The sequence below is a fragment of the Euleptes europaea genome, chromosome 2 (genome assembly GCF_029931775.1).
Source record: "Euleptes europaea isolate rEulEur1 chromosome 2, rEulEur1.hap1, whole genome shotgun sequence".
Classification (NCBI taxonomy): Eukaryota; Metazoa; Chordata; class Lepidosauria; order Squamata; family Sphaerodactylidae; genus Euleptes; species Euleptes europaea.
Genome location: NC_079313.1, coordinates 135021151 through 135033663, shown reverse-complemented (window position 1 = coordinate 135033663; position 12513 = coordinate 135021151). Strand labels below are relative to the sequence as shown.

General features: G+C 47.4%; 1 protein-coding gene across 1 annotated transcript in view; it reads right to left on the bottom strand.

Annotated features, from left to right (window-relative positions):
* Positions 1 to 12513, bottom strand: part of ZBTB46 (zinc finger and BTB domain containing 46) — a 52078-nt gene that overhangs the window by 29803 nt on the left and 9762 nt on the right. Inside the window, exon 2 of the mRNA XM_056845295.1 lies at positions 3834 to 4797. Within this exon, the coding sequence (XP_056701273.1) occupies positions 3834 to 4764 (931 nt within the window). The 5' untranslated portion in view covers positions 4765 to 4797. The remainder of the gene's footprint in view (positions 1 to 3833; positions 4798 to 12513) is intronic.

Sequence of the window (12513 nt, the reverse complement as noted above, 5' to 3'; positions counted from 1 at the left end):
GTACTGAGGGACTCCAGATACCAAGGGGTATCATGGTGAGACCCTCTCCCCTTGCGCTATGAATAAGTCTCTAAGGTAGAAGTCATTCCAAAAGAGCCATGATATGCTCTTTACCCACATCCTGTGCTATTGAAGCAGCAAGAATGGAACAGCAGTTCATGTTAATACAGAGCAGAGTTTTGTGGAGAAGCAATCCCACGAAATAACTTCACAGCAACAATAGCAAAGAATAGCCCCCTTTCAATTGATGCAGTTAAAATAAACCTTGTGGGATGCTTCTCCTTGGTAAGAATGGAAAATCTAAAAGCCCTCCCCTGATAATATTTGTAAAGCAAACTGGAGCAACATCTAGGATATTTTCTGTAATGGAAGGATGAGGGTGCTTTAAAAAAAAAAAACCTTGCATCATAATTAAAGTAATAAATTCAGAGTAAGAGTGTCTGAAATGTTATTATAATGGAATTATACACATAACAGCTATTAGCAGAGGGCACGGTGTGTTCACGGTAAAACCTGCATGTGCTTTCAAAATTACATCGTCCAGCCTGGGTCCTGTTTTCATTAAGCGTCTGAAGGGCCTAGTTATTCATAATTAAAAAAAAAAACAACCACCACCACCAAGTTGTCCAACGCTGAGAGTGTGAAACCCACAACAGCTACAAAAGGGTTGCGTCCGGCTGTTCAAATTGGAAAGTAACATTTCAGTAAGCGACCTCTGATGCTATTTAATAGAGCCAGTCTATTACATCTTTCATTATCTGGAAAACTTTAAGGTGCTATTGGACTCAAATCTTGCTCTTCTACTACATGGAGGAGAAGGAGGAGGAGGAGGAGGAGGAGAAAGAGAAGAAGAGTTGGTTTTTATATGCTGACTTTCTCTGCCACTTAAGGAAGAATCAAACTGGCTTACAATTGCCTTCCCTTCCCCCTCCCCACAACAGACACCCTGTGAGGTAGGTGAGGCTGAGAGAGCGTGACTAGTCCAAGGTCACCCAGCTGGCTTCATGCGATGGAGTGGGGAAACAAACCCAGTTCTCCAGATCAGACTCCACCACTCCAAGCCATCGCTTTTATCCACTACACCATGCTGGCTCTCCACAGGTCTTTTATGCATGGCTGTTTCACTCGCAGTCACCCCTCCGACGACTTCAGGTCTTTGTGTTGATTATGCTTGCCGGTTTCCACCGTCAGAGGTTGCCTTGCTTTCCCCCTGCATTTCCCTGTTTTGGTCGTGTTTTCAGAGACCTGTTTTATCTCAAATTTGAAAACATGGCCAAAACTCAGGGAAACGCAGGGGGAGAGCGAGGTGACCTCTGACAGCCAGAAATGGCATGCATAATCAACACAAAGACCCGAAGTCGTCAGAGGGGTGACAGCGAGTCAAACAGACCACAGTTACCCACCTAAAAGCTATGTTCACTATCTGGGAAAAAGTATGCTAGGCAATAAAGGGCAAAGCTGAAACTAAGAAAAATAAAATAAAACACATACACACTGAAATATTTAACGTATACATTAAAACGGCTATGCTTGGTGCGCACAACATGTCTGTTTTTACAAACTTTTATTTTAAAAAATTCAGAGTTCTTATGGGTTTTAAAAACACACCTCAGAGTCAATGCTTTGGTTCAGACTAAGTCACAATAAGCCACACTACACCAATGAACCTAAAAGAAACTCAAGACACAGAGCCAAACTACTCCATATGTTTAACACGTCAGGTTTGGAAGGGCAAGAGCAGAAAGAGCCCCTCCTTCTCCACAAGCCAAATCAGACCCCAAGGACTTTTAAAACAATGTTCCCCACAGCTGCTGTGTGACTGCGGGTAAAGCGAACTGGATCCAAGGAGCCCAGATCCAACACTGGTTGCTAGGTACCCCCCCCCCCGGCTACCGGTAAAGAATGGGGAGGGGTAGGGTTGCCAGATTCAGGTTGGAAAACTCCTGGAGATGTGGGGATAGAGCCTGGGGAGGACAGGGACCTCAGTGGGGTACAATGCCATAGCGTCCACCCTCCGAAGCATCCATTTCTCCTGAGAAACTGATCTGTTGCCTGGAGATGAGCTATAATTCCATGGGATCCCCAGGTCCCACCTGGAGGCTGGCATCCCTAGATCCAACTCATCAAAAAAGTAGTGTGCAATTTGACCTTCATTCACGTAATTCCTTCTTCTTCCTCCCCTTGTGTGCAACATGATAATGAAAAAGGTGAACGTTGTTTGCCCTTGCCCTAATCTGGATTCCAATCATCAAACTATTTCTCACTTGAAAACCTAGGTCACAGGGAAAACACCAGCTACAGTTTACCTGTCAGGAAATCACTAACATTCTCATCATATACAAGGGGAGGGACAAAGAATCACATAAGCAAGGCCAGACCCCTTCTAGGTATATTGCAACACCCTGTGTTTTTTTTGTGTGTGTGGTCTGCCTCAAAACGGAACCACAGGATTTACACGGTGTGTGCTAGTAGATAAGGGAACAAATACAAGATTACAAAACTATTACCAGGTACCTGTTGACCTTTATTCCCTGTAGCAATCTGAATAAGATGCAAGTAAGTATTCTAAATTCTCCCAGAATCAAGACTAGTTTGATAAATTATTTAGTTTCAGGAATAATACGCAATAGCCTGTAAACCAGTAATGTCCTGGCATCAGTAAAAATTCCTTCTCGATCAGCGGTATTCTAGACACTTCAAGTTATTTTGTGACACAAAGGCACATGTGAACGGGACAGGCGTGATAGTAGAAATTTGGCAGGGAAGGGCTCTATAACTTCGCTGAATGCCAGTTATTTAAGAGCACCATTTAGAAACAGACCCCATCCCAGGCAAAGTGTCTCTGTGCATGTCACAGTGCATCTGTCCCCTTGTTGACCAGTGTATGATGAAGATCTACTGACAATGCTATAGTCGAGGCAAGATGCTTTGCTTAGAGTGTATGAGGGTGGCTAAGGTGTCTCACCTTAACAATCATTTTCAGGCAAGGTGAGACCTCGGCTGGAGGAAAATGAGAAGCATAGCATGGGTGAGAAAAAAAAACTGGAATGAGCTAGGTTGAGGGACGGCTCTAGTTCCTCTAGTTCCAGCGTGGTGTAGTGGTTAAGAGCGGTGGTTTGGAGCGGTGGAGTCTGATCTGGAGAACCGGGTTGGTTTCCCCACTCCTACACACAAGGCCAACTGGGTGACTTTGGGCTAGTCACTCTCTCTCATCCTCACCTACCTCACAGGGTGCCTGTTGTGGGAAGGGGCTGGGAAGGTGATTGTAAGCCGGTTTGATTCTCTCTTAAGTGGCAGAGAAAGTCAGCATGTAAAAACTAACTCTTCTTCTTCCTACTATATACATGCTCAACCAACAAGATGAGCGTTTTAAAAAAGCTGATGGTATCCAGCACAGATAATTCTATATTCACATTGTAAAAAAAAAAAATACATAGAGAGAGTAGGGGTCCCCAACTTTTTTGAGCCTGTGGGCACCTTTGGAATTTTGACAAAGGGTAGTGGGTGCAGCCATAAAATGGCTGCCACAAATGTCTACTGCAGGAAGGGGGAGCCAGCAACAAAATGGCTGCCGCAGCTTACCTTCAGTCACCCAGTGAAGATCCTTCTGCAGTGGTGGCTGCTGCCGCCAAAGCAACGTTTTTAAAGATCTGCACAGGGAATCAAGTTTCCAATGGCCAATCAGAAGCCTTGCTTGGCAAATACCCCACCTGGCTTCTCCCACGTTCTAAAAACACTTGGTGGGCACCAGGAAAGGAAATGGTGGGCGCTATGGCGTCCATGAGCACCACATTGGGGACCCCTGATATAGACATGAAAAGTAAAATTCTTACTTGCTTCTCGACTATTGAATGGCCACCCTGAGGCAGAAAGGAAAGACGGCACTGGAGAACTTGTCCTGTCATCACTCCCCAGCTGTGGTGTAATATGACGCACAGTATCTTTATTTTTCCTATTCTTCCTGCGCCCCGTAGGCTGCCAACCATCTGCTCCACCTTGTTCGGAGAAAGAATTCTGTATTGCACCGTCTTTGGCAGACTCGTTCCCTCCATAATGAGATGGAGAGACCTGCTCTTCTTTGATACGCAAGGAGCCGTAGCTGAGATCGCTGGGCCAAAGAGACTGGGACGAAATATCATCGTGGTTATCTGCTTTGGGTTCTTGATCCTCTTTCCCGTACGAGCTTCCTCCTTCGTGACAGCTGGCGATGGCCGAGTCACCGGAGGAGTTGGCGGGACTCGTCCGCCTGGCCAGCCAGGGAGATATGCTCCTACCGGCGACCACTGCCGAAATCAAAGCATCCGCACTGCTGCTGGAAGCAGCCCCGAGCTCATAGTCGATAAGATCGTCCGATGCGTCGGACTTTATGCTTATGTCAAGAGCAGCCTTTATGAAGTTGTGACAGGCTTGCACGATGTCAGTCATCTGGAGATAGCTAGCGGCAGACATCACCTCGATAACGTTCCGGCTGGTCAACGCGAGGTGCGCAGAGTACATGAAGTCGATGATCGCTTTGAAGCCCTGCGCCGTTACAATGTCTAAGTGAGTGACGGTGGCTTGGTCAGACGTCTTCTGCACCTGGCAGTACAGTGTCTTGAAGTAGCGGCTGCTCCCGAGGAGGACGTTTTTGTGGGCCTTGAAGATTTTCCCCTCCACTATAATGCACACGTCACAAAGGATACCATGCTGCCTTTGTTCGTTGAGCTCTTCAAGAAGGTGACGATAGTGGGAGGCAATCTCCATGTCTTCTTTTCTATTATTCATTTATGGATATTTGTGCCACCACTACTACACGCTCTGAGGAGGAAGAAGAGAAAACGTTGCCATGTTATGTGGAGTGCTAGCACAGATCAACAAACCATAGAACTGGGGTGTCAAAACATAAGGCCCGCAGGCCGGATCCGGCCCCTTGAGTGCTCTATCTGGCCCACAAGCCAGCCGAGGCAGCTGCCCCCTCTGCTCACAATCTGAAGAAGAGTTGGTTTTTATATGCCGACTTTCTCTACCACTTAAGGGAGACTCAAACCGGCTTACAATCACCTTCTCTTCCCCTCCCCACAACAGACACCCTGTGAGGTAGGTGGGGCTGAGAAAGTTTGGAAAGAACTGTGACTAGGCTAAGGTCACCCAGCTGGGTTCATGCGTGTAAGACTGGGGAAACAAATCCAGTTCAGCAGATTGGCCTCCGCCGCTCATGTGGAGGAGTGGGGAATCAAACCCGGTTCTCCAGAGTCCACAGCTCCAAACCACTGCTCTTAACCACTACACCACGCTGGCTCTTTGGGCTGGCGAGGCATGGCTCTTCCCCCACCAAGTGACATTGGCCCTCGTAACAGATGAGTTTGACACCCCTGCCATAGAACCTTCTAGAAAGGCCTTTGATTATCTTCCCAACAGTAGGGTTCCTCCAAACAAGGCAATATTTTTAGGACAGTGTGTTTATTCTTTGTGTAGTATAATGCTCACTGATAACTGAAAGGACAATCTACAACGGATTTGTTAAGTTTGGCTCTTGAGTATTCGGTAGCTCACAAAAAGAGTGATTACTGCAATAGCTCATTAACAGACAGATCATTTATTCTGAATCTTTCCCAATACGTACTTGGAACATATATCACACATGCACACACACAGCAAATATTAAAACCTTGACTTTACTGGTAATTAACTCAGTGATCTGCATAATTTAAAAGTTTTTTTTTTTCTTGATGAAACCTTTAAAGATATCATGCTAGAATATTAGTGCTGGATCTAACCAAAACAGCTCTGGGGGAAAAAATAAAGTTGGAAATTTATAATTAAATAACGTTGAGTGCTTAACATCAATTCAAGCCAGCACTGAGGTTACGTTTATAGAGGCAACACACCACAAAGCATTCTGTAGCAACAGTTTGCCAGGAAAAAAATGATCCCCAGATTGCAGGGGAGAACGCAGCCGTATCCTGAGAGACCAGCCCCTGTATTCACTTCAACCACAATTAGCGTGCACATTGAAGATGCGACTTGAAGTGAATCAGAGGTCATAACAAGTTAAGTGTTAGCAACTCTGACAACAATCAGATCACCTCTTCAATCCTGAAGGAAGCAATAATTATTTATTTCAGATTTATCCCACACATTTCCAACAATTGCAGGGCTACCTTCTACTGTATTTAATAAAAAAAAGGAGGGGGAAAGCATTAAAAAGCAGAAAGAAGTAGAAGCAGCAGAAGCTGCAGAAGAATAGGTTTTTATATGCCGACTTTCTCTACCTTTTTAAGGAGAATCAAAACGGCGTACAATCGCCTTCCCCTCCCCTACCTTGTGAGGTAGGTGAGGCTGAGAGAGTTCAGAGAACTTTGAGTAGCCCAAGGTCACCCAGCTGACTTCATGTGGAGGAGCGGGGAACCCAACCCGGTTCTCCAGATTAGAGTCTGCCTCTCGTGTGGAAGAGTGGGGAATCAAACCCAGTTCACCAGATTAGCGTCCGCTGCTCTTAACCACACCACCATAGGGGGAAGCGCCCAGACCAAGATAGCCCAGGATAGCCTGATCTTGTCAGATCTCAGAAGCTCTGCAGGGTCAGCACTGGTTAGTATCTGGATGGGAGGCCACCAAGGGAGTCCTGGATTGCAACGCAGAGGCAGGCAATGGCAAACCACCTCCGAACGTCTCTTGCCTTGAAAACCCTATGGGGTGGCCATAAGTCGGTGCAAGAAGCTGCGTGGAAGCTCTCATATGGTCATAGCAGAGTATTAGCTAAAAAGGAAATCCAAGAAGGTCAAATATCCCCAGGAGGCTGGGAAATAATTTAGAACCATGACAACTTGAAGCTCAGCTAGAATATATCTCGGAGAAAAGTTCAAGATGGTGCCAATACAGGCCTGTATCCAACTCTCTCTCTCTCTCTCTCTCTCTCTCTCTCTCTCTCTCTCTCTCTCTGTGGCACTTTGCACACACATTTCTTCTGTCAGTGGAGTGGCACTTGAAGTATATATTTACTTTATTTATGAAGAAGAGTTGGTTTTTATACCTCAATTTTCTCTATCTATAAGGAGTCTCAAACCGGCTTACAATCACTTTCCCTTCCTCTCCCCACAATAGACACCCTGTGAAGCAGGTAGGGCTGAGAGAGCTGTGACTAGCCCAAGGTCACCCAGCAGGCTTCATGCAGACGAGTGGGGAATCAAACCCAGTTCTCCAGATTAGAGTCCCCTGCTCTTAACCACTACACCACACTGGCTGTTATAATCCCACCTTTCTTCCCAATGGGGACCCAAAGTGGCTTACATTGTTTTTTCCTCACAACAAGCCTGCCGTATAGGTTAGGCTGAAAGTGTGTGACTGGCCCAAGGTCACCCAGCAAGCTTCTGTTGCAGACTGGGGATTTGGACCTGAGTTTTCCAGATCCTAATCCAGCACTTTAACCACTACAACACGCTGGCTCTCAAGGAAGGCATAGAAGGAGCAACTTCATTCTCTTCCCTATTCTTTTGCATGGGTATCGCAATTCCTGGAATTACCTCTCTGAGGTGGGAAGGGACTGCAGGAACAAGGAAGAATGTGGGGAAAAAACAGTGTTCCATGCATGCATTGTTGGATACAAGCCATAGCAAAAAGGAACAAGGATTTTTTTTAAAGAAGAAGAGTTGGTTTTTATATGCTGACTTTCTCTACCACTTAAGGAAGAATCAACCCAGTTTACAATCACCTTCCCCTCCCCGCAACAGGCACCCTGTGAGGTGGGGCTGAGAGAGCTCTAAGAGAACTGTGACTAGCCCAAGGTCACCCCATGTGTAGGCATGGGGAAACAAATCCAGTTCACCAGATTAGAGTCCACCGCTCATGTTGAGGAGTGGGGAATCAAACCCAGCTCTCCAGATCAGAGTTCACCGCTCCAAACCACTACACCACGCTGGCTCTCCAATTTTCTCTACTGAAAGGAGAATCAAATCGGCTTACAATCACCTTCCTTTCCCCTCCCCACAACAGACACCTTGTGAGGTAGGTGGGGCCGACAGAGCTCGGAGAGAGCTGCGACTAGCCCAAGGTCACCAGCAGGCTTCATGTGGAGATGTGGGGAATCAAACCTGGTTCTCCAGATTAGAGTGCTAACCACTACACCCCACTGGCTTTCCTGCCCCCCCTAGTGCGATCCTATTGATGGGCAAGCATCAGAAGCCTGCATCCACTAATCCTCTGTCTTCTGCCTTTTAAATGGCAAGCCGGTGGGGCAGACCCCTCTGTGTTTTTCACGCTGTGAAATATCTAGCTGAGGACACCAACAACAACAGCCTACAAAAACCTATTGCTAAAAGCCACCTCCACAGTAAAGTTAATTTCTGTGTAAGGGAATCACACTGAATCGCATTACTAACTGCCAAAGCTAGCAGCTATTTTTGTATAGGTCTATATCACAACTTCAGAACATCAGTAAACATGCAAACAGCATTATTGTCAGGTTCCCCATACCTTATCGTGGACGCGAGCGCAATTTAGTAGCTCCCACAAATAACAGCTTTATGATCTAATTTATTTTTCTATTACGCTGCCATGAGTTACACTTGCTATTAATTCAGCTTCCGTCGGGGGTGCAGTGTCCTTCCAGTGTCTTCAGATAATTCTTTGTTGACATTAGGCTCATTATCTTGGCCTCCCTTCTCCTCCTGTTCCTAGATATTTTTTCCTTAGAAACACAATGTCAGCTAATCACACAATGCAATCATTTCCCTTCTCTCCATATTCACCTGTCTTGGAACCACATCTGGTCCACATCTGTCAGGCAAAATAGAATTTTAGCTGAGCTAAAATGTTGAAGAAAAGCTCCCTGACAGGGAATTTTCACAGTAGCTTCTTGAGACGTCTATTCCACACTTAGATTTACTCTTTTTTTGCTGTCAAGTCACAGCTGACTTAAAGTGACCCTGCAGGGTTTTCAAGACAAGAGATGTTCAGAGATGGGTTTGTCATTGCCTGCCTCCACGTCACACTCCTGGTATTCCCTAGAGGTCTCCCATCCAAATACTTGCCAGGGTTGAGGCTGAGAGTGTGAGACTGGCCCAAGGTCACCCAGCAAGTTTCCATGGCAGAGTGGGGATTCGAACCTGGGTTTCCCAAGTCCTAGTCCGACACCTTAACCACTACACCATGCTGGCTCTCTTAGATTTACTTAGACCCTTTATAATCCAAAGATCTGTTATTGCTTCACATAAACACATGAAGCTGCCTTATACTGAATCAGACCCTTAGTTCATCAAAGTCAGTATTGTCTTCTCAGACTGGCAGTGGCTCTCCAGGGTCTCAGGCAGGGGTTTTTCACATCACTTACCTGCCTAGTCCCTTTAACTGGGGATGCTGGGGATTGAACCTGGGACCTTCTGCATGCCAAGCAGATGCTCTACCACTGAGCCACAGCCCCTCCCCAACAACATTGCCTCACAACAATAAACTCTACATGATTAGGGGTAGTTGTTGTGAATCTTTCCCCTCTTCCCAAGCAGCTTCTTGAGCCTTCCAAAAAACCTGCTGCTCAAAGTCACAGGAGTCCAGTGGACAAAATGCCAGGGACCACAGGGGCTACCACGAAGTGGTATGTGTGCGAGGAAATCAGGCGACATCTCCCCTGCTTCTTTCTTGTGCTTCTGGAACCACTTGGTTATCGAGGGGAAGAGAGAGGTGGTGGTGGGAAATATTCCAACCCTAAAGTTGCCCCATTCATTTGAAAGGGACTTCAGAGTTTAACTATGCTCAAATGATACAATGGACCACATTTTGCAAGGGGAGCCATGCTGGTCTGCAGTAGAAATGTTAGATACAGTCCAGCAGCACCATAGAGACCAACAAGATTTTCGGTCTATAAGCTTTTGAGTGTCAATGCTCCCTTTGTCACTTATCTAAGCTCTTTTACTGAGATGTCTGGAGGCAGAAGTGGGTACCACAGGGTGTGCTCTGGAGTGGTTTAAATAATTCCTTATAGACTGAACTAATTGCCGCTGGAGACCAGTTATAAACAAGGTGGGATTTACCCTGTGGGTTTCCACAGGATGCAGTCTTATTCCCCCATGCTATTCAATCATTATATAAAGCCCTTAGAAGAAATTATTCATAGTTTTGGAACTGGATGCCATCAGTATGCTGATGACACTCAGCTCTATGTCTGTCTATCCAAAATCCCTTGGCGATGCGGTGGAAGTCTTGAGCCACGGCTGACTGAGATGGTTAAATGGCTAAGAGTGAACAAATTGAAAATGAATCCTGACAAGACAGAGGTAATGCTGGTTGGATAGCCCGAGGTCTTGAAGGACATTGTCCTTCCTACTTCTGATGGGAGCTGAGCTAACTTGCTGACTCAGTTAAGAATCCAGGAGTTATTCCAGATCTAGCATTATTCCTGGAGAAGCAAGTTAATGCAGATACAAAGAACACTTTCTTCCAACTCTGTTTAGCCTAGAACCGTGTTGGCGAACCTATGGCACGGGTGCCACTTCCGGCACGCGTAGCCCTTTCTGCCGGCACACATGGTTCCTCCAAGCCGCTGGCCTTTCCGGCTCTGCCCCACCCCGGATGGGGGAGGCTGTAGCCCAGGGGTGGGGAACCTCCGACATGATTGGCGGTGGCCCCCGGACTCTCCCACAGAAGCTGCCGCCATTGCCGCCGCTGGAGCGTGCGCGGCCAGCCAGGCAGGTGGGAGAGCGGGGAACAGAAGCCGAGCGCTCACACTCGGCATGGCCGGCGGCTTCTCCGGCGCCCTCTGGGCCTGTGCGGGCGGAGGGGCATGGCTGGTCGGTGGGTGCGAAGGAGGCGCCCTCTGCCCCACCCTGCTCGCCTCTCACAAGCCTGCCGCCGCGCCCCACCGAGTGGCAAATCCAAGGCAAAACCTCCCATGCATAAATGGCCTCTTTCTTTTTCTGTCTCCCTCTGTCCTTTTCTTTCTCTCCCTTGCTCCATTTCTTTCTCCCTTTCTCTCTCTTTTTCTTTCTTTCTCTCCCTCCCTTCCTTCCCTTTCCCCCTCCCTTCCCTTCTTTCCTTCCTTCCTTCCTTCCTTCTTTCCCTCCAGCGGCTTCTCCGGCACCCTCTGGGTCTGTGCGGGCGGAGGGGCGTGCAGTCCTATTCCACCTTTGAAGTGCCCTCCAAACACCTTTCCATTTGTCTTGATATGTAGAGAGAAAACACTAAGGAACTAGTTGCCAATCTCCAGGTACTAGCTGGAGATCTGCTATTACAGGTGATCTCCAACCAACAGAGATCAGTTCCCCTGGAAAAAATTGCCACTTTGGCAATTGGACTCTATGGCACTGAAGTCCTTCCCCAAACCCCGCCCTCCTCAGGCGCCACCCCAAAAACCTCCCACTCATGGCGAAGAGGAACTTGGCAACCCTAGCCTCTCCCTCTGGGCCCCCTCTGGGGGTGGTATTCAGGTTAAATTGCCGCATTGGCACTCGGCGATAAATAAGTGGGTTATTGGTTGCAGTTTGGGCACTCGGTCTCTAAAAGGTTCGCCATCACTGGCCTAGAAGATCGCCTCCTGCCCAGACTCGGCCCATCTGGCCACTAGGACCCATGCCGTGGTAACAATGAGACTAAACTACTGCAATGCACTCTGCATAGGTCTGCCCTTGATGTCAGCTCACACACACACAAACACATGAAGCTGCCTTATACTGAATCAGACCCTTGGTCCATCAAAGTCAGTATTGTCTACTCTAACCGGCAGCAGCTCTCAGGCAGAAGACTTTCACATCACTTACTTGCCGGGTTCCTTTAACTGGAGATTGAACCTGGGACCTTCCGCATGGCAAGCAGATGCTCTACCACTGAGCCACAGCCCCTCCCCAAACTGAGGCTGGCACAAAATGCTGCAGCTCATCAACTATCAGGAGCTAGGTGGGGCATGCATATTTTGGCAGTCACTCCATTGGCTGCTCATCAGCTACCATGTTCAATTCAAGCTACTGGCTACCACATGGCTTTGTACCCTTATACCTGCAGGACCACATTCCACCCCCCCCCACTCCCCAGCATGACAACTTTACTCATCTGGACAGGGCCTTCTACAGGTGTCACCCTGCAATTAGGTGAGATAAACTGCTTGTATGTATGCATTCTCTGTTGTGGCCCCACCGTGTGGAATGGCCTGCCTGAGAAAGTCAGGGAGGCCCCCACACTTCTGGCATTCCACAAACTATGTTCATTATTCAGGACGGTGTTTTTAGAAAGGCAATACGGCTCTATTATGATGCAACCATTTAAGAAGGTGGTTTAATAAAGGGAATGAGACTGGGGGCTCTCTACTGTGTATAGCGGAGGTCTCCAACCTTTTTGAGCCCGCAGGCACATTTGGAATTCTGATGTGGCACGGTGGGCACAGCCACAAAATGGCTGCCACAGGAGGCAGAGCCAGCCACAAAATGATTGCCACAGTTTAACTTCGGTAACACAGTGAAGATCCTCGTGCTGTGATGTCAGCTACCAAAGCAACATAAAGCTACCAAAGCAACATAAAAAAAAATCTGAACAGCCAATCAAATCTCCAAC